Source organism: Euprymna scolopes, chromosome 1, assembly GCF_053919585.1.
Source record: "Euprymna scolopes isolate OS-2025 chromosome 1, ASM5391958v1, whole genome shotgun sequence".
Taxonomy (NCBI): Eukaryota; Metazoa; Mollusca; class Cephalopoda; order Sepiida; family Sepiolidae; genus Euprymna; species Euprymna scolopes.
In genome coordinates this window covers 3,434,780-3,457,387 of record NC_136482.1, presented here as the reverse complement: position 1 = coordinate 3,457,387, position 22,608 = coordinate 3,434,780, and the positions used below count along the sequence as shown (strand labels likewise).

The window sequence follows — 22,608 nt, the reverse complement described above, 5'->3', positions numbered from 1 at the left end:
ATATATCAAATTTCAAGTATGTAGATAAAAAATTTGTTGAATATATAAGTTGAGAATTGTCCTCATACACATTCTCACTGTTATAGATATTATAAATATATATATATATATATATATATATATATATATATATATATATATATACATACGTATTACACACATACATAAAATTTACGAAGACAAAACATTATGACGCATTTATCAGTAAGTGTACAAGTTCAAAAAATTCAGCATCACAATGTGTTAAAGTATTTACTTTTCTATAACATAACTTTGTTTAAACTTTGGAGTAGGATGTTTGTTAAAGACGTTGTAAGACGAGTGAAAACGGATTAATACGGCCGACTTCCAGTCTACAAGTTATGTCGACCAGTACGAAAGAAAGTATTGAAAATTACTCGTTTAATGAATGCTGTTTGGATGAAATTCTCGATTTATTTTTTTAGTTATGTGTTCTTTTCTATTTTTACATTGTTTATATTAGTACTTGTTACATGTTTTTCCTTTCTAGTCTAGACTTTGTTAATTTTATCATCAGCACAAAGTTAAAAAAATCTCCCTCCCTCTTTCACCTCTTCCTTTTTTCTCCTTATATATATATATATATATATATATATATGTGTGTGTGTGTGTGTGTGTGTATGTGTGTGTGTATATATATATACAGAGAGAGAAGGACAGAGAGAGGAGAGAGAGAGAGCTTGAGTATTAAATAAAAAAGTATCTCATTCTATCACTTAATAACAATTTTGAAACAAAATACGTTTCGCAAATATTTTAGGTGAAGTAAAAATGAACATATGTAATTGCTGTCATTTACTCAAACAGTCAACATTCATCGGAACGTCGAAAAGAAGACGCACATAGAAACCATCTGGATAATATCATTGAAAAATGGATCATGGACGATCAGAAATTTGCAAATCGTTAAGCATTAATATGTCAAACAAACAAATTGGTAGCACAAAACCATAAAAGCTGCTAACAAAATCCAATTATAATGTTCAGTTACTGCAACATGTAACCAAAAACACTTGATACAGTCAAAACGTTGAAATATTGTCAAGAGATAAAACGTTTAACAGTTCTACCCAATATGAAAACTAAGAAAAAAAAAACAACACTTACATATAAAGAACATATCAAATGGAAGGGAGATAACCCTAGTTTTTAACTGAAACATATATAATGATAAAAGATATTCGAATATTTAGATTGCTATTCTAATGTGATTCAAGTCATTTATTTCAACTAACGTTGTCAAGTCTACTGAGATTTGTTTATTATAGGGTTTTATGCATTTTCATTTGAGGATAACCCGGTCGACAGAATGACGTCAGACAAGCAGTCACGTAATGGATTCATTACAAAAGAATAGGAAGGGAAAAAACATGTAACAAGTTCTGAGTGTTTGTACACACTGGCTGATATATACAGAGTGTAAATAGAAAAGAAGACTAAGAAAATAAATCGAGGATTTCATTAGAACAGCGTTCACTAAACGAATAACTTTCAATACTTTTTTTCGTACTGGTCGACATGTAGACCGGAAGCCGTCCATATTAATTCGTTTTCACTCGTCTAACAACGTCTTTAAAAAGCATCCTACTCCAAGGTTTAAACATTTCTCACTGTTATATATATATATATATATATATATATATATATATATATATATATATATATATATATATATATATATATATATATATGTATATATATGTATATATATAGGTATATATATGTATATATGTATATATATATATATATATATATAGATGGGTTCAAAAACAGCCTGCAGAAAATGGACTCTGATTTATAAAAGTATGATAGGTTATGAAAAGGAAGAGTTGTAAAGAGATAGCTTCGAATTTGGGGGTATCAAAACCAAAGCAAAATATGATGAAAGTAAAAATAAAATAGATAAACCCCATAATTTATTATACCATACGTGTTCACACTGAAACACTTATCACAATATTCTGTGGATCTATATTAAAAAAACCTTGTTAAACTTTGTGACATATTTCCATTCTATGGAGGTCAGGCGCGAACGAACACCCCATAATTTTATTATACCATATTTCTTCAAACTGAAACATAATTATCAAAGTATACTTAAGCAGATGGATATGAAAAGTCTTTATTAAAGTCTGTGCCTATTTCCATTCTATGGAGGCCAGGCGCGAACGCAGACCCCACAATTTTAATGAACCACCGTTCTGCGAGATCAAACACGTCCATTCCTGTGTCTGACTTTTCTGATACGGCGATCCAGTGATGGGGATATTTTTTTTGGTCGACCTTGACTCTTTTTGTGCCCATATTGATCTGGATTTCTTAAAAGATTTGTGATGACCGTTTTGCTACGATTCGCTTCGTTTGCAATGGATCTATGAGAGAGTCCACCCCTATTAAGCTCCAAGATCCTTCCTCTCTCAAACTCTGATAATGGTTTCCCTTTTGCCATTTATAATTTAGTAAGATGTTTTTTATCCACTAACAAGTTGCTTTTAGTAACATAGAAAGCTTTTCGTATTCATTTTTTCAAAACTAGCAGATTTTATTAAAGTGGTCTTATCATTTTGACCAGGTGAAAATGTTTGTTTTTTAAAAAAATAATTATTAGATCAGGGTTAAGGTTTCGAATGAAGCAGATTTCATTTTTTTTCCATCATATTTTCCCTTTTGGCAATGGTTTCAACCATTTGTTTGATTAAAAATTCGATAATATGCATAAACGCTTACTTTATTAAGTGGTCTTATGATTTTGACCAGGACTATATATATATATATATATATATATATATATATATATATATAATCGACTTATATAACTTAAAATAATAACAGACGTTAAGTTGTGATTATTGTACCCCGAAATTACGCCATATACGTAGGACTATATGTCTGAAATTGTAATTAAATTACGAATGCAAAAACGTAATCATTCGAATAGACCACATATTTAATATTTATATATTAAAATATTTTTCTCTGACTTAAGTTTCGTCAACCTGACAAAGAACTCCTGATACATATATATATATATATATATATATATATATATATATATATATATATATATATATATAGTCAGCCACATACAGTAGTTTTGATGTTTCACAGCTCATCAGTGTGGATAGACAAGCAGCTACCTAAAGTCAGGATCGAAACTCGATCGCTCAAACGACAGTCGGAGCTTCTAACTGTAGCTCTATTCGACTGCTGCAATGCAAGCCGTGAATTAACAATGTTTTGTCATTGTCCAAATACCTAAGCTCAATTTGTTTACACAAAGAGCATCACTTCATACGCTAATGGTAATTCGTGTATCACTTCTCAATATGCTCAACCCAAGATAGGGAGCATTATAGTCATCCACATACAGTACTGATTCGCTGTTTTACAGCTCATCAGTGCGTCTAGACAAGCAACTACCTCAAGCCGGATTGAAACCCGATCGTCTAAACGACAGTCGAAGTTTCTAACCGTAATATCGGTATTTTCGTAAATACACACACACACACACACACACACACACACACACACATACATATACATATATATGTGTGTGTGTGTGTTTGTTTACGAAGAGATCGATATTACTGAAGTGCGAAGTTTTTTAAATGAACTGTTACTAATTAATTATGGATATTTATAGGCATGGCTTTCATTCTTATAATCAAGTTTGTTTAATAAAGCAGGTGTTTTCCCCAAAAAAAAAAAAATTCTTGAAATATATTTACTGGTCTCTAACATCTAGAATTCATGTCAGCTGTTACAAATCGGTTCAGTTCATTTGTTATTAACGATGAATTTTCAATAGTGTTTCACGATGAAGACATTTGCTTATTGTTCCTTTTCTGGCATAGCTCAATCAATAGGATATGCTTTATGGAAATAGACCCAGACAAGGTATGAAGCCACTTCATGTACGGAATCAAAAAAATACTGTAACGTTTAAAACTAGCTAATACATAGTTTAAGATGGATAGATTGCCCCCCAAAAAACAGCAATTCTTCATCCTTTGTCAGAAACACCGTTTTTTTTTACACAGTGATCACCACTTATCAAGGCCCGGAAGCCACTCAGGGATAAGGGTTATTGCAAGTACATTACGTAAGTTTGGAGATTTGATGAAGTGTTTCCTTAAGGGGGCGGTTCATTAGGAATTTGTTAACGTTGGACTTGAAGACATCCAAGTTGTAGTCCGGTGGGAAGCAGGCAGACGGAACAGAGTTCCACAGGCGTGCAGTTCTAAGAAAGAAGCTTTGTTCATGGAATCCGCGTTTTGATTTAGGCGCAGATATAGAGTGGGGGGAAATTTTTCACAGTGGATTCAGCTAGACGGGTGTTTTTCGTGAATATGAGGAATAAAGGCCAACAGATTTGGCATGAACTTTCGGTGATCATTAGAGAAAGAGTCACCAGTCCCTACATCTTATTGAAGATTCCGAAATAGTTTTTGATAACCAAAGTGGACTCAATACTTATCAGCCGAATTACTTCTAAGTCCATGACGAAAATGTTGATGAAAGCCCTGTATCTCGAAAATAAACACACACACACACACACACACACACACACACACACACACACACACACACACACACACACACACACACATATATATATATATATAGTAAATTATAAAATATATATGGCGATTAAGCTATACAGAATATTCCGCGTTTCATCCACGCTAGGATTCATCAGGCTTCGTGGATGAAACGCGGAATATTCTGTGTACGAGTGAAATTTCAAATAAATTGGCACAGCCGTTTCAGAGTCGCTCACACACAAATATATAGGAACCCACTGTTTAAAAAAACACTGTATATATATATATATATATATATATATATATATATATATATATATATATATATATATATATGTGTTAGTTTATTTGGTGTATGATGACTATTTGCTGGTTATTTCAGTGTTATGCGACCAGTAGTTTTAGAGTTTATCGGTTAAATATTTACAGACAAACACACACACATACCTCTACTGCTATCTCTCTCTCTCTCTCTCTATATATATATATATATATATATATATATATATAACTACTTAATTTACTCACATAAAATTAATATACGAAAGTATAAATTTATGCGTAAACTTTAAGTATTTAGTTCAAAAGTGCTCAATACGTAGGTAGAGCTAGTTAAAAAAACAAAAAAAAAACACTACCCAAGATTTAAAACATATCAAGAAACTAGATATCCAGGCTAAATAGAGCATACACAAAGGAACAGGTCAACCAGAGGTCAAATAGGCCTTTGTCCGATAAGTACATACTCACTGGCTGATAGGAAGGGCGCGGTGGATACTAGAAAACTGATTGGCTAACTAAAATCTCAATAGAAGATGCGTATATAAAAACGACAAACAACCACAAAATTCGCGCATAAGCCTGAAGAGTCCTAGAGTGGATGAAACGCGGAATATTCAGTGTAGCTTAATCGCCATATATATTTTATAACTTACTATATATATATATATATATATATATATATATATATATATAACCGATAATCTCTTAAACTACTGGTCACATAACACTGAAATAACCAGCAAATAGTCATCATACACTAAATAAACTATCATATAGATGCAGTGTTTTTTTAAAACGGTGGGTTCCTTTATATTTGTGTGTGAGCGATAGTCCCTGCCCTATCGACTCTGAAACGGATGTGCCAATTTATTTGAAATTTCACACAAATATACAAATTTTATTTTTCATTATGAATCACCCTGGAGTGGTAATATAAATTTCACAACCTAATAGGGCATGTAAATAAGCATCTTTACGTCCATTTGATATGTGTGTGTGTGCGTGTGTGTGTGCGTGTGCGTGTGTGTGTGTGCGTGTGTGTGTGTGCGGTCGTGTGTGCGTGTGTTTGTGTGTGCGTGTGTGTGCCTATGTGTGTGTGCGTGTGTGTGTGTGTGTGTGGGCTTTTGTGTGTGAATGTTTGTGTGATTGATGTTATACTGCGATGCGATTTGCAATAAAATTCTGATTGTCGTTATTAGTCGGTGAAAACGTAGCAAATATTATATACCGTGAATCGTACTCTATCCTTAGACAAACACCTTATACTGGAGTCTTTTTTTTTTTTTTTTTTTTGTAAAAAAACATCAGGAAGAAATGATATGCTTATCTGTTGGGAGAGACAACAATGTTCTGAATTAATTGTTTCATTAAAACTTTTTGGCGTATTATCCATGGAATAGCAATAGTCGACTTAATAATCTTCCAAATTGTCGACCACAAAAATCGAGTCATTTTTTACTTTTTGTGGATAACGTTTGGATGAATTTTCGACTTTAACATCAGCATTATCACTGTCATCATTATTAATACTCTTGTCCTCGTCAACGGCGAATTCATTGTCATCATTTGTTTTATGAATTTGAGAAAATATTAAATCGTTCTCTTCATATGATGGATTTTCGTCTTTGAAATTAAACGTGTCTGTGAATTTTACACATCGGATTCTTTTTGTTTTTGTCTGGGAAAAATGCTAAGTAGACTGGGCTATTTCTATCGTACCTACGGAATATACCTCGACCAGTTTTAATCTGTAATGGTCTTCTCTGATCTATAAATACGAAACAAGTTGAACAAATACATGCATTGTGTTTAAATTTGGCTTTTTACCACAGAAAGCTTCATATCGAGGTTCTAGATAGTCTTTTGTTAAAGAACCGGATACACTTTACTGCACCGTTGAGGGCCATGTCATCCATGTAATCTTTAGTTGCTAGCAAGATTTGTTCTTTAAAAAATAGACCATTATTAAACCGGAATAATCGTCTACAAATTAAATGCATCTCTGAAGTCTTCTATTTTCATCGGTTTCATGAGGCTGTTAAAGTCACAATATATTAGTGATAGGATTTTTTGTGACCTTCTTGTCTGCCATCTTGTTTTAGTACTTTGCTTTTTCACCTTGTATACAAGCGTCGCAGTTTGTTAATTTTTTAAAAAAGTTTTTATTTTCATTACGTCGACCACATTCGGCAACTTTTTGATACCTGGAATATTACAGTGCCCAAGATGTTGATGCCATGTTTGTAAACCATGGCAAGCGGTTTTTGATTGGATTACACTGTTTTAATAATATAGTCTTCAATTTTCTTGAAAATCGAATACACCTTCTTTCGGGTACACCAGTTTTATTTATTGGGACTACAGTTTATATTTGCACCTTGTTTAGTCGCGGCTCGTACAGAAAATATATTTTGTTAAAATTTCGGGGTTAGAAAAGCGTTTTCCAGAAAACAGAAATAAATTTCACCTTTATTATTCTTTTCCAAACGATATCGTTTTCTCGACTGCCGTCGGCTAGTTCTACACAGTGGCTCGGAAGGTTATAGTTGGGATTCAAATTGATAAAGTCCGATTCCTTCGTAATTACACGTACTGTTGTCCCACAATCGACAAGAAAGTTGATATTCTTTGTTAATATGTCAAACATACATGAAAATAAAAATGTATGTCCGCTAATGGAGCTCTCCACATTTTTAAAGTATTCCCCTTTGAAATGTGTGTATTTACTCTGGTCATAGGGTCGCCTACAATTAGCAAATAATGTTAGTCCTATTCATAGGAAAAATGTTTTTTGGAAAATTTACGGTTTTTATTCAAAGTAAAAATATAATTTAATTTTGATGTTTTTAGTGGGCATTTTTAAATTTCATGATATTCGTAAATTTGTTTGTTTTTGTGATTATTTTCTCAGATTTCGCGTAATTCCTAGGTGCTACCCTGCATTTACTAAAGGTCAAGTTACAACAGTGATAAACGATATAAAATCACTCAGTAATCCTTTAAAAGTCATGGAGATTTACAGACTTTTGCTAATAACTTCGCCAGACATTTTTATTAAATTTGCTGTTATTTTGGCCCCTACAATATAATCTTTAATCGTCTCGGCTTCCGTATGTTGTATTATAAATATTGGGGACATACATTACCAGGAATAAGGAACTATTCCATGACGTCATTTTCGTCTATGATGTCACTTCCGGGAACAAGAAGCGGTTTACGAGAGAGTCGGAGACAGACACTGGAAGCGGATGGTCGTTCACAACTAGTCCTACCACGAACAAAGATATTGTTCAATTACCACTTCTATGTATTTATTAATAAATATTTATTCAATTGTCACTGTGTTTTTCTCCTCATTTATTCAACCACTAACACGACAACAACTGGCGAAGAAGATTTCCATGAGAAAAAGCCGAATTTTAAAATGCTCCAGTTTTTCCACAACACTGCCGACAAAGAATTCGAATTACACGTAAAACCAAAAAAAAAAAAACACTTTGGCGACGAAAAACTTCGGCTTAACTAGAAGCAACTATAAAAGCCTTGTTACACGAGGACTTTTTGAAATAAAAAGAAAAAATGTAAGTCGGTAAATACGAAAAAGTTAGATGAATTCGTAAGTAAAACCCTCCTTGTCTCTTTACGACAAAAAAAAAGGCCTGAAGTTTGATAATGTTTTTTTAATTCCTAGGAAGTAAAAAAAAAAGTACTTTTTGTCTTTGAAAAAAAAGCACGACGTCACTATAAACTATCATAATTAAAATCGTTACGCTGTGCTGTTATAGACGAGAAAGATTTAACCTGAATTTGATTTTTTTTTTACTTCAAACGTTCGTTGGAACGCATTTTATGAACTGGGAAAACTGAATTATTCATTTTTGTTTGTTTTATCTCGATTTGTGAATGCGTTTCTTTGCATTTCCTGACTGTGATTGGAAGTGAATATTTTTATTTATTGAAACGTTGACATTTTTTTTTTGCTAGCAGGCAAGAATGCAAAACATAAAAAATAAGACATTTTGTTAGCCTTCAATACTTTTCTTTGTCCATTCTCAGAGAAAAAACATTTTTTATCGTTCGCTTGGAAAAGATATGGAAGACATTAAAGTCATAATTATGCAACTACTAAAAAGTCATTTGGATTACTAACTAAAGTTAGAGAACGAATTTTTACTTCAACGGAAAAAAACAAGACGAAAATTGCTACTTCTACAGAAGAGATACGAGGAATTCTTTATAAAACTGTTGAATAAAACGAAACACAGTGATAACAGCACGGCATCTCCCCAAAACACTATATCTAAATTCCATCGATACATTTAACTACCTACCCGAGCAGGATATGATGTTTGATACTTTTTAGAGAAGATACAAGGATTTATTCACTATTGACTGCCAAGCGTGGAGCAAAGCCCCCCAAAATTCTGCATACTTCTACAGAAGCTATGGACTATAGAACACAGTAAGTTCGTTAATTACGTTTTACACATGAAGGCGAGTTGGAATTCTCCGAAGCGGTTAAGCTTTTATCTGAACTCCTCAGCGCAAAGGAGACGCTTTTTCACAGGAGAAGCAAGTGATTCAAGCCGGCAAAACGCGACGGCCAAGATTATCTTACCTTCACGTCTATTATTAACAAACACTGTGACGATTTTCGATTAACTGAATTATCAGCGGACAATTTCAAATGTTTGATTTTTGCACAGGGTCTCGTCTAAGCAAAAAACGCAGAGATAAGACGACGTGTTCTATTTAGACTGGATAATGAAAAAGGGCTCACTTTTCAGAAGTTGCCCGAGGATTGTCAACGTGTAGTTAGTGCAAAGAACGACTCACGAAACAGCGAAAAATCAGGTGTACCATAGATATGAAGGGCTAGTTTCATATCAAAGGATTACTCTCGTGGAAAAAAAAACAAACAAACAAATGAGAAGAAAAACGAGGCACAACCAAAGTTTGGCCATCCCACATCCAAACCGAATTAACCTACAAGGCCATACAACCTTTGTGATGGACAACATTTGGCCATTAGATGTTTTTATAAAAACAAAATATGAAATTAGTGTGACAAGAAAGGCCACAAAGCGATGCATTGAAAAAGGAACAAAAAGTCACAGCGTTGGACAAACAAAATCCGACAGAAAGTCGAGAAGAACCGGCAGAAATACTTCATTATCAACATCCTCAATAAAATAGTTGAGTTACAGTTGGACTCTGGTTCAGACCTGTCCATTATTAACCTACAGACATGGAAAAGCCTTCAGAAACCAACCATGCATAAGGAGTATAAGTCAGCTCGAGCAGGCACAGGCAATAAAGTAAAATTTGAGGGAGAACTGACATTCCCTGTGACGTTAAATGGCACTACCAATAAAGTAAACGTTTATGTGCATAAGACATCAGAAAACCTCTTCGGAACGGATTGGATGGAACGATTTGAATTGTGGGACAAACCTATGAAGAAATTCTGTTATAAGGAAGAAGGCTCATCTACAAGAGCACAACAACTGAAGTTAACAGAAAAACTTTCCGGAAGTTTTCTTATCGTGTCTTGGGAGATGTACCAAGGCTATAGCCAGATTCGAACTGAAGTAAAACGCTCTACCCATTTTCAAGAAGAAACGAAACATCCCGTTTGCGGCAACTGGGAAAATCGATAAGTTATCTTTAGTTGTAGACATAGATAATAAGGGAAATTGTTGGTAGTTGTTGAGCTAGTCGAATGTCGGCTGCTAATGTTTTACAGGACGTATCCTATACAGAAGCTCAGTTAGGCACTTGCAATGAAAATAACAATAGAGCAGAGATAAATTCGTTAATCTCTTCTGTATAAAGGAGGAAGCAGAATGGAGAAATGCCTGTGAACCCGGTTTTGTACCCTGTCAAGGAAGGAAATGCTATTCGTAGCAGATCCTCCCTAGATTTGGCAAGATTATTCAATCGTAGAACGTATTAAGCTCCTACAAAAATAGAAGAATGACTCGGGAGTGAGATGGAATATTCATTTAAACAAATAATTTGGGCCCAACACACTTTCTAGGCGACAAAATATGGCCGAATTATATTAAAGGAAGGATTAAATTCAAAAGGTCATTTTCTTTGTATTTGAGTGACAAGCCAAGACCACCTGCTTGACTTAGTTATACAACACAGAGAGTGTGTAGAACCATTAATAGGACAATCTGTAGGTACACATGTGGTCCTCGTAGCAGTTTTTTTTTAAATTATCATTTGGTTCTAGAAAAGGATAGGGCCTCCTACCGGATACCAAATATTTACACGCTATCTTACGCCTTCCAACGGATAGAGATTTTAAAGATTCTAAATGTGTCTTTATGTGCAATTCTTAGTATCTCTCTTGCACTTAGATCACTGGGTATATTTGCTAGCTAATTTTAAAGTATTAAGGTACGATACAGTATTATTTCTACGGTAAATAAATAAGGACACGTTTGGATTCACGATTGAACTATTTCTGTTTTAAATAGGGTTCCGTTACCACACTGAAGTTTAAATAAGAATTTTGTTTCTCTATTATGTTATTTAAGTATTTTTCCGTCTGTCACATCTAACTAAGTCACATATCCTTTTGAATTCAATAAATGCTTATAATGGATGGCCACATCTTAGGGACAGGCATACTTGTTATTAATACGAAGCTTAAAGGCGTGTCTACTGTTTGTGGAATTTGTGGCGGCTTTAAATTAAATCTAATGTCGAAAAATCTTTGCAAGACAGATACACATTGTTTTGTTTGGTTTGCAACCCTGCAAAATGCAGGTGTGTCATTCAAGATTTAATTCAAAAACAACACTTATCTTCCTTTTTTAATGTGGTAAGAAAACTGCCTTTTTTTACGTCATATAATTGTGCCTGGATTTCAATCTCGCGAAACATTTTACTGGTGTCGAATATCATTCTTTTCCTTACAAAACTAGATTACAATTAAGTTTATATTCAATTACACACATACACACACACACACACACACACACACACACGTATATATATATATATATATATATATATATATATATATATATATATATCTTGTTGAACGTTCAAGAGAGGGCTTCCTCACTACCATTTAGAGGAAGCCTACTTTTACTAGCTTATATGTGTACTGGTCGTCCTTTCTACCCAAATCACGTAAGGTCGGCTTAATTAATACGCTGGTACATAAAGCTTCCATGATATGTTCACCTAATAGATTAGACTCCGAAGTTGATAAGATCAGAGAAATATTTATTAATAATGGTTATCCCTTAGACCTTATTGAAGAGTGCATTGACAAGGAGGTTGATGATTTTATATCCCCTAATATGTTTTGGCCTGCGAAGTGCCCAGTTTATTTAAAATTACCGTGGATTAGGAATAAGAGTATTAAATTGTCAAAACAGATTGTTAGAAGTGTTTATAAGTGCTTCTACTCTGTTTGCTTGCGTTTGGTATACACTACGAGACCTGCTTTTCCTTCTTTTCGCAAAGATACTTTGCCTTACACCTAAATTAGTAACATTGTTTATCAATTTAAATGCCAGTGCGATGCTGATTATGTCGGGCGAACTTTGTGCATTTGCTAACTGGTATAAATCAGCACGTTCCATCTAAAATCAGACAGTGGAGGGTAGGATCCGGTAGTCTCCCTCCTTCCGTAGCCTTGGACTGTGCTATTGGCCAGCATTTGGTTGACAATCCATGCTTTGCTGATAAATATAAAGTGGTTCGAGGTGTTACGCAGAGCAGACTCAAAAAAACATTCAAAGATTTTGGAGTCTGTCTCTATTTCGGATCGAAAACCTTCTATATGCCGGCAAAAGGAGACAACGAAAACGTTATTTCCCTTCAGGAAACTTTTTTGTTGTTTATTTTCCCTCGTTGTGATAAGTTTTAGTCACTTTTAAACGTAATAATTTCAGATTAAATCTTTCTTTTAATTGTTTTTTTTCTTATTATTTTTGTCACATCCAAATGCCCCCATCGTCCTTTTTAATTTCGCCATTAATATTTTTTGTATATTATCGATTTTTTCCTGACGCGATGATAGCCGAAAGAGCTAACGAAAAATTTCCGCACATTCTGTTTTAATCGTTATATTTATATATATATATATATATATATATATATATATATATATATATATATATATATATATATATATATATATATATATAAACTACTTAATTTACTCACATTAAATTAATATACAAAAGTATAAATTTATGCGTAAACTTTAAGTATTTATTTCACACGTGCTCATTACGTAGGTACAGTTAGTTAGTAATTTATAAAATATATATGGCGATTAAGCTATACTGAATATTCCGCGTTTCATCCACTCTAGAATTCTTCAGGCTTATGCATAAGCCTGAAGAATCCTAAAGTGGATGAAACCCGGAATATTCAGTGTAGCTTAATCGCCATATATATTATAAATTACTATATATATATATATATATATATATATATATATATATATATATATATATATACTAGAAGGAAGACTCGACGTTGATCTCGTCGAGATAGGATGAATTCAATGAATATTCGATATTTCCAATACTTTATTATCAATTAAATTGGTAAAAACGCCCATTTTTGTTCAACTATGCGCATTTACTATTTATCATATATTTTACTAAAGTGTAATATCAAAGAATTACATCAATTATTTGTGATTCTGTTCATTATTATTTTCATACAAATTAACGTCATAATTTTTTATTTTATTTTATGATACAACTGTATAATATTATTTCATTAAAAATCTAAAGTATTTAATAGCAAAATTATTCGTTTTTGATCTTGTTTTTCTGTCACTTTATGATGACTATGATTTGTTTAAATTTTGTATGGGCGTAGAGGGTAACTAGAGAAATACATAAAGCTGAGGGGATCTACGATGAAAGAATGGTTGAGAATAGGTGAAGCAAAGGATACTTTTATCCTCTTAGATCACAGATTTTAGATTTATTCGAGAGAATTTATAATTAAATTAGCTATAGATAGAAATGTTTTCAGTCGATAAATAACATCAAGTGTAGGGTATTTCCTTCTTACGCATCCTATAAGAATGTTTGTAAGCGAGACTTGAGGGTAAGTTGAATCGATTTTACAAGCTGGGGATGCGTAGCTAAAACGAGTTGTTAAGGCATTTTACCTAAGAAATGAGAAAGAATAGGATTAGCAGTGGTGGGAGGGGCAGAGGCTGTAACTGAAACGCAGAAACATATTTTCTCTTGTTGATGCCAACATTATAAGTTCACCACATGTGGAGCATTGAATTCATTCAATGGATTTTACGAGTTCAAATATATCTGCATATCAAAATTGCGAAACACAATTATTAAAGCAAATTATTTTATCCATATTTAAGGTTGACAATAGACGAATCATACTGTCCACAAGTAAATAATTTCACAATTAGATCCAATAGATCTCGAATCAGATAAAGTCGATGCTGTAGTCAGTATAAGACATACTCACTTCGTCACATACTTTTTTTTTTTTGATCACGAAGTTAAGTGTCTTTTCGTTGGATCAGTCTCGGATGGGTGATAATTTGCGAATATCAGGATCGGTGTGTCTTCTGCTCGAATAGAATTATGATACAATTTTCCTCAGCCAGAGGCTCTCGTATTGACTTATACTCCTGTTCAGTCCTAGGCGGTGCACACTCACTGGTCGTCTGAAGTCACCATATCAGGGAATGCCGACCAGGCTGTTCAAACACGTTTTTACATCAGATTACGCTTATCCTATGCGCTGGCTTATCAACACATCTTATTGTATCTAACCTCCTGGCAAGAAAATACAAAATGTAAAAGGCTTAACCGCATGGAATTGGATGTTTAACAATAAAACAATCGCGTTGAATGATTTATTGAAAAAGATTTTGTTAAATATAATTAAGTTCTAAGAAGATCCTTTTGTTTGTCATATTTTACCGGGAAATACTTGTTTATATGTTTGATACTCATTAAAAAGTTTCTCCTTCCGACAGAGGAGTTAGTTCAGCTCACACATGATTATCTAAGCAAGTGTAGTTCTCGTTCGCATCTATGACATCACTCAAATACTGAATAGGAGGAAACGAAAATCCTCTTGCTTTGTGAAAGTGAATCACATTGTTTGCTAATAAGATTGCCTTAATCCAGTTTAATCAGTTTTTATTTTATGAGATCATCAGATTAATAATTATTTATTAGAATTATTACAACTGGATGACGAAATGAGGATTTGGGGGAAATTTTCCAGTATTTTGGTCCGCAATAATTTCATTGGATAATCAGCCTGGCATCCTTGTTACTATCGATTACCCTTAATTTCTTTATCGATTTACTGTGATAAATAATCTGTGTGGATTTTCCCGCCGTTTATAACTAGAACAAAAGTCACATTTTTCTTTGCCTTTGGAATAGGACCAAAATATAAAAGTGAAAAAATCCTTCTTAACTGATGTATTCGAAATATCTCGTTCGTGAGTATCATTTACTAGGAAGCTAAAAATCCCGTACATAAAGACGACCTTGTGTTTACTTACGTGCAGTGGTAAATAAATTGAAACACTTATTTTTCATTTGTTTAGAATCCGGCTTCAATGCTTCCGTTAGTATTACAATCTTCTTTTATCTAAAGCGACAAAAGCTTAACGTCGCCATCTCCCTGACAAGAATATATATATATATATATATATATATATATATATATATATATATATATATTGTCTCTTTGATCTGGCTCTCGGCCAGTTTGCCTGTAACTGGATTCATCCTCGAAATGCACAGTCAGCTAATCGACTCCACCCTAAATAAAAGACATGCTTATATAGTGACTTCATGATTACGCTATCGAGTATTCGTCATGTTTTCCACTTCAGGGTTGATTAAGTGAATTATATTTATTTACTTGCCTCTCAACGAGAAAAAGATTGGCACAATGTTGAACACTGGGGGAATAGGCGAGAATTAGGTAAGCACACAAAAATACAAAAGTTTAGTTGATTATTTGGATGCACTTATCTCTGTAACTAAACCGCTCCCTTGTTGTTCTAATAAAGATAAGTCGTTTGAGAGGATCTGTTCTTTTTCCTGGATATATGGCTGGTATTAATTTACAGGTAAACGATCACCATGACTTTTTTATGGAAATTATTTCAGACTAGTCATGAAGCCACTTGATATAAGAAACTAAAATATTTCAAGATAAAAACAGCCTACGATGAGTGTGAGATTGCTAGATTCTGACTCAGAAAATAGCTACTCCTCACTCTTTGTCAGAAACATCGCACATGGAATGTGAGGACTAAAGGACAAAATAAGAAAAGCGAGAGAAATAAAATTGCCGCAAGTAAACCCAAGCTCCACTTTCTATTCTCTTAGCATGTGGCAAGAAACTCTGAAACTCTTGCTATTTTATAGTGTGGCCAACGGATCCAAAGGATACGCATGCTTCGATGTCACTTCCGGCCATTAATTGATTCTCCACAGAATTCCTTTCGTTTGATCTGTTTCTTTGGTTTTTATTTTTGCGTTGATCGATTAAAATAACTGAATTAATTTTCATTTTAACTATAATTTTTATTTTAATTATATATACATATACGTATTTCATTGAAATGAAAAGGAAATAACACACACACATACACACACAGAGTACAATCCACGTCCCAACTTACCCTAGGGGTGAGTGAAATCTCGGCTGAAACACATGACGTTAAAGAACGTTAAACTCAAATCTCCACATATTCTAGTTAAGAATGTTCCAAAGAAATAAAAACCGTTCAGAGGTATGGAATTTCTTAGTATTCGGGCTGGGATCAAAGTGAAGTGTCTGTTTTGTCTTTACTTAGTGAACGACAAAGGCCATTTTCATTTTTGTCCTAATAAAGATTACCCTATTTAAGATTGTTAGTTTATTTTTTTTTATGATGGAAATCGTCCCAGACAAGGTATGGACCACTTAATGTACGAAGCTAAATAATACTATTTTAAAATAAAAATTCTAGTTAGCGATAAGTGTCAGCTGAATATATTCTGACCCATAAAACAGCAATTCTTGCCCCTTTGTCTTGCTCCTTTGTCGCTAATGGAATACGAGGACCAAAAAAAATAAAAATAAATAAAAATAAAAGAATCGAGAGGCATTATGCTGTCGAAAGTAAACCACGGTTCTCTTTCTATTTCCTTTAAAATTTTAAAGTGACTTTCTGCCTAACTCTGCTCTCGTGGAGAGGCAATTAAAAAGCGACTCGTAGTTATGAAATTCGAGGTCAATCACCTTCTTTCACTTTATCTATTCTATCTTTAGATTCTTGATACTTTTTAAATATTCACTTGCATACAATTTATTCATACAGTGTCTATTTAAGCAACTGTATGAATAAATTGTTTCGTAGGTTCATACCTTTCTCGAAAATAAAAGGGTTTTATTGAACACGATGGATTTCGTCATAGCCGATTTTATAGTCTGTGACGCTATGTTATATTCACACCCTATCAATTAATAAGTTAAATTGATACAATATGTTTTGGTTTGTTCCTATTATTTTTTTTTTAATTTTCTCATACATCGTATCAACATATTCAGCATAAATACGTTGACACGCTAGTTCTCTTTAGATCACTAAAGTTAAGCAACATTGAACCTGTTCAGTACGAGATGAGTGACTATTTGAGAATACAAGGTGGTGTATGTGGGAGCACGGCGATATCTTCCTGCAAAAACAAACACCATCAAATCAGGATATATATGCGAATGGGGATTGTCTGTGAATTGGATATTCCCTAAAAACTTCCTCCTTGGAAGAAGAAGCTGGTTTACCGTCCAGACTGAATGTTGCATTGAAGAACCAACTACATCAATTATTCTTAATTATATTCTTTGGATTCTTCGGACTACTATATTCATCTTGGATATTATTTTCACAACGTTTCGGCCGTTGTAACCTTCGATCATCTTTAGGTGTGTATTATCAAACTTGGTAATGTTTATGTCGAATTCGGGGATATATATTGAGGACTTAACTCATCTTTTATTCACGGGGGTAGATTGTTCTCATCCGTCCTCCATGACAATGTAAAATTTTATTTTTTTCCTTTTCATTCGTAGTATCGCTTGCAGTGAAGAGTGATTTCTAAACTTCTACGGGATTGTCATTTAGAACTTATTTTATTTAACACTTTTATCCGTTGCGCTACGTGCCAACCAATGTTTTTTTTTATCACGAAAAATAATTTTTGAATGATGAATTCCATGCGATTAATGTAAAAAGTGTCGGTTCATGCCTTTTTTAACGTTGTTTTGTAAAGCTCTAAAATACAATTTACTTTGAAATTATCTTCTCTTTCAAATACATATTTTAACCTAAAAATGGAAAATGTGAAATATTCATTAAAATGTAAATTCGAATTGGAACTTTTATTCCTATTCCTCTGCATCTTCTTTTCTTTTCTTTTCCTCTTTTTTCTATCACACGAGATATCGATACACACATCCTCTCTTCCTATCTCTCTTTCTTCTCTCTCTCATTTTCTCTTCCCACTCAGTTCTGGTTTTCCGTTTCACTTTGACTTTTTTCCCTTTCGTCCGATTCTTTATCTTAACAACTTATTGATGTTTTTTTCCTTCTTTGTCTTCCTTCTTTCTTTTCTTGTTTCGTTCCTCCCTTCATCTGAGACCGACAATCTAATTTTCTCTGATTCCAATCAATTTTTGTTTTTTCCTTTTCACCCTCTCTTTCTCTTCCTTTCTGTCTTTTCTTTCATTCGTGCGTTTCCTCTTTTCATCCCACTCAAAACCGACAAACATTATTTCCTATTTTCTAGTGAGAATCGAACTCAGGCTTGACCAACTGAAAAGATTAAAAAAATTCCGGCCCAAAGAATTTTTATTTTTATCAAGATAAAAAGAGGCGCGAAACATAATCTTCACAACAATCATTTCGCATGCGTAATAACACCGTCGTTGTTACCCACCTACCCATTAATAAACCCTAACCCTATCACTCTACATCACATTCAAAACAGGTGTGAATAAGAATCCTTTGCTTTTCTCATTATTGTAGCCAATTACACATTTCTTCGTATTAACATTGTTTTTTTTTTTTTAAAGGACCCATCACTTATCAAGGCCCAGAGGTCACTCGAGGATAAGGGTTAATAAGTGTACAGTGGTCAATCGGGCAGTGACGTAGTAATTGTTAGTAGTGGAAATTTGGTAAATTGGATTATTTAAGGGGAACGACATTAAGAAATTGTTTACGTTAGACTTGAAGACGATCATATTGTAGTCAGGCGGAAAGCAGGCAAAAGGAACAGAGTTCCACAGGTGTGCAATTCTAAGAAAAAAAAAGCTTTGTTCATGGAATCTACGTTTAGGTTTAGGTTTAGTTCATACACTTTTTTTACACAGGCATCACCACATTATCAAGGCCACGAGGCCACTCAAGGATAAGGGGTAAAGTGTATAGTAGAAATTGGAAAATAATAAAATTCGGTAAATTTGTTAAGTTATATGGAACGGCTCATCAAGAACTTGTTTACGTTAGACTTGAAGACAACAATATTGTAGTCAGCTGGAAAGCAGGAAAACGGAAGGCAATTTTTTTGCAATATTATCCCCCAGCCGTCTGTTTTAGTAATGACATTTCGAAACAGTGTCCTTAGTTTTTCTCTTTTGCAGCGAAACCCATTGCCGTGTCCTATTGAAAGAAAGACCACCAGTTCAGCTTTTTGGCTGAGATATTCAGGCCATGCCACTTGGAAATAGTAATCTCTAATGTTGACCTTTACAGCTATACTCCAAACCATATCATTTTGAAACAATGACCATAAACTTTGCATCTTTATCACTGTTTTCCATATCTTGCCCTTCTCAAACAATGACATTTGTGTCCTCGTTGAGACCAATGTAATCAATGACACACAACCTAACCCTTTTATCGCTGTATTTTAAGGCAAAACCTTTTTAAATGGTAAACATTGATATTGCTGTTTTTTTCGCTCTAGCTATACCTCACATTTTTATAAAGGTAACCGCCAGCTTTACTCATTTGTCGTTTCTCATCCAGGACAAGTGATAATGAGATAGTTACTATACGAAATTTCATGCATTTCTGAATGAAAAGAATTATACTATGCATCAACCAATTTATTGTGATCTGCAACATTCATTTTTTTTCTATTTTGATTCTCATAGCATTGTGATTCTTCAGATTTAACCAATGTGCTTCTATAATAAAGGTGTCGTACTCACGGCACTCATGGTCGGATTGTTTTCCGCAATGAACGGTGAAATATTCATCTTTTGGTCCTGGTAAGATTAACGATACAAAAGTCAATCTACTGTTTCTGAAAATAAAAAATAAAAACAAAGAAATAGATAGAGGCACATGGACAACATGAACAAATAAAAAAAAAACATCCAAAGTTACGGCTACTTACTCTGTGATCGTCAATATCTTCTTTTTTATATAATTATTCATATTGCAGAAATATTAAATAGATTTAATATAAGCATAAACCATGCAATATAAATACGTGCAAATCATCAGTTTTTATAAATACACACCTAAAAATACGTAAAGATAGTTTTACTGGACGCGGAGTAAATAATAAATGCCTTGGGTAAAATATATACCAAAGTTCAATACCACGTGAAAGAATCACAAATAATAACCGTCAGTTTACTGAGTTACATGAAACAATAATCTATAAGTCACCTTATGGTGTAGTTTGAGAGTCTACACACATCCATTATTTTTCCCGGTATATCCAGCATCACAAAAATATTTTTTTGCAAAATCTATAACTTTTCTGTCAATAACGAACACATAAACATCACACGCGTATATACACAGAAAGACTTAGATATATACGTATATGATGGACTTCTCCCATCGATTTCGATGTATGAGTTTCCGCCACAACAACTAAATTGCTCGGAAATCAACACAGATGATTTCTTTATAGTGGCGAAGGCTTTGTGTAGAACCATCCACACTTTTTGGTATTACTGCTAACCTTTGTCGGTGCGGACGACTGTCACAGAACAGAGTATAAAGTATACCACAGACTTTTTTTCTTCAGACTTACCTTCTAGATACATGTGTAAACGAAGACTGGAGGGTGCATCTTAGCGAGTTAGAAGAAAAGAGTGATCTCAATTCTATAAAAGGAGACTTATTGGGACAATATAAAGCTCGACAAGTATCATTGGAGCTTATATAGGAGAACAATAGAAATGGGAAATGAATTTTTAAAAAACTACGAAGGTCGTGCAATAAGTAATGCTCCTGACCCACTTCCCGTTGTCCGATCTAGCTGAAAGTTTGCATGTCCAATGATTTATATCTTTACGGATTATGTGGCAAATTACAGCTCTAAACTAATTGTGGTTTCTGTTTTACAGGTGTTTGAACTGAGTCAGGTATGAAATAGAGACTGTTGAATGTCGAGCAGTGATCCAGTTTTTGTATTTGAAAGGACGCACATCACAGGAGACTTTTGATGAAATGAAAGAAACTTGTGGTGATAATGCCACATCATATGACCTTGTAAAACGCTGGCATCGTGAATTCAAACATGGCCGGAAGTCTATTGAAACAGCTCCCAGACCTGGTCGCCCCCTTCTGCCATTGATGAGGCATCTGTCCGTCAAGTTGAGGCTGCCATTTTGGAAGATCGGCGCATTACTATTCGCCAAGTAGCCCAAGATGGATGTCAAGATTAGTACAGGGTCTATGGAAACTATCATTCATGACTGCATATGCACAAGGTGTCTGCCAGATGGATTCCCAGGTTACTCACATCATTCCAGAAGCGAGAACGCGTCGAGTACTCGAGGATAAATTTGGAGATGTGCCAAGAAGATGAGTGAAAGTTTTAAAAAAAACTGATTACACAGGATGAAACCTGAATCATTCACTATGATCCAGAGACCAAAGCCCAAAGGTCATGCTCACAGTCTTCTGGGACCAGGACGAGTAGTGATGACATTTCCTGGCAAAGGGTACCACAATTACAGGAGCCTATTATGCTTCACTTTTGAGGAAATTAAGCGAAGCTATCAAAATCAAGAGGCGAGACTAGATCAGCAAAGATACCCTCCTCCAGGACAACGCTCCGGTCCACAACTCGCATGTCGCCAGATCAGAAGCACAGGCGTGTGGTTATGAAATCCTACCCCATTCTTCATACATTCCTGAACTTGCACCCTCTGACTTTCACCTCTTCCCAGCCATGAAGTTGTTTTTGAAAGGAAAGCGTTTCCCAGATGATGCAGCCTTGATTTCTGAAGTAACGTCGTGGTTGGTGGACCAACCTGGGGTGTTCTACAAAAACGGTCTCCAGAGCTGCATTAAACGATGGGAGAAATGCGTAACTCTGTGACCTTCCTATGTAGAGAAAGACTAATAACTGTGCCAAGTTTCGTTGCTCTACTGCTATGGGAAGTGGGTCAGATGCATTACTTACTGCACGCCCCTCGTATATATTGGTAAATATAAATTGGTCCATTTATTTAATAAGGGAATACAATCAATTAGTTAGAGGATAGAAGGGACTATTTATGTCAAGGATTTCGAAATCCAATGCTTCTCATCAGAAGAATAGAGAAGATGCTAGGTAACATAGTGGGGATGCGGCGTCTAGCATGGGATTCATTAGGAACGAAATAGATCAAATAAAATAATAGATGATGTTGGGGGAGTTTTATCGAATTCTAAATAAAGGAAGAGCGTATTATATAGAGTATTATGTAA

At 34.2% G+C, this 22,608-nt stretch overlaps 1 protein-coding gene across 10 annotated transcripts in view; it reads right to left on the bottom strand.

Annotated features, from left to right (window-relative positions):
* Positions 1–22,608, bottom strand: part of LOC145252591 (ninjurin-1-like) — a 346,393-nt gene that overhangs the window by 252,404 nt on the left and 71,381 nt on the right. For all 10 annotated transcript variants that reach the window (XM_080115604.1, XM_080119340.1, XM_080120392.1 and 7 more), the window contains exon 2: positions 20,103–20,197. In XM_080115604.1, the coding sequence (XP_079971730.1) occupies positions 20,103–20,150 (48 nt within the window). In that variant the 5' untranslated portion in view covers positions 20,151–20,197. The remainder of the gene's footprint in view (positions 1–20,102; positions 20,198–22,608) is intronic.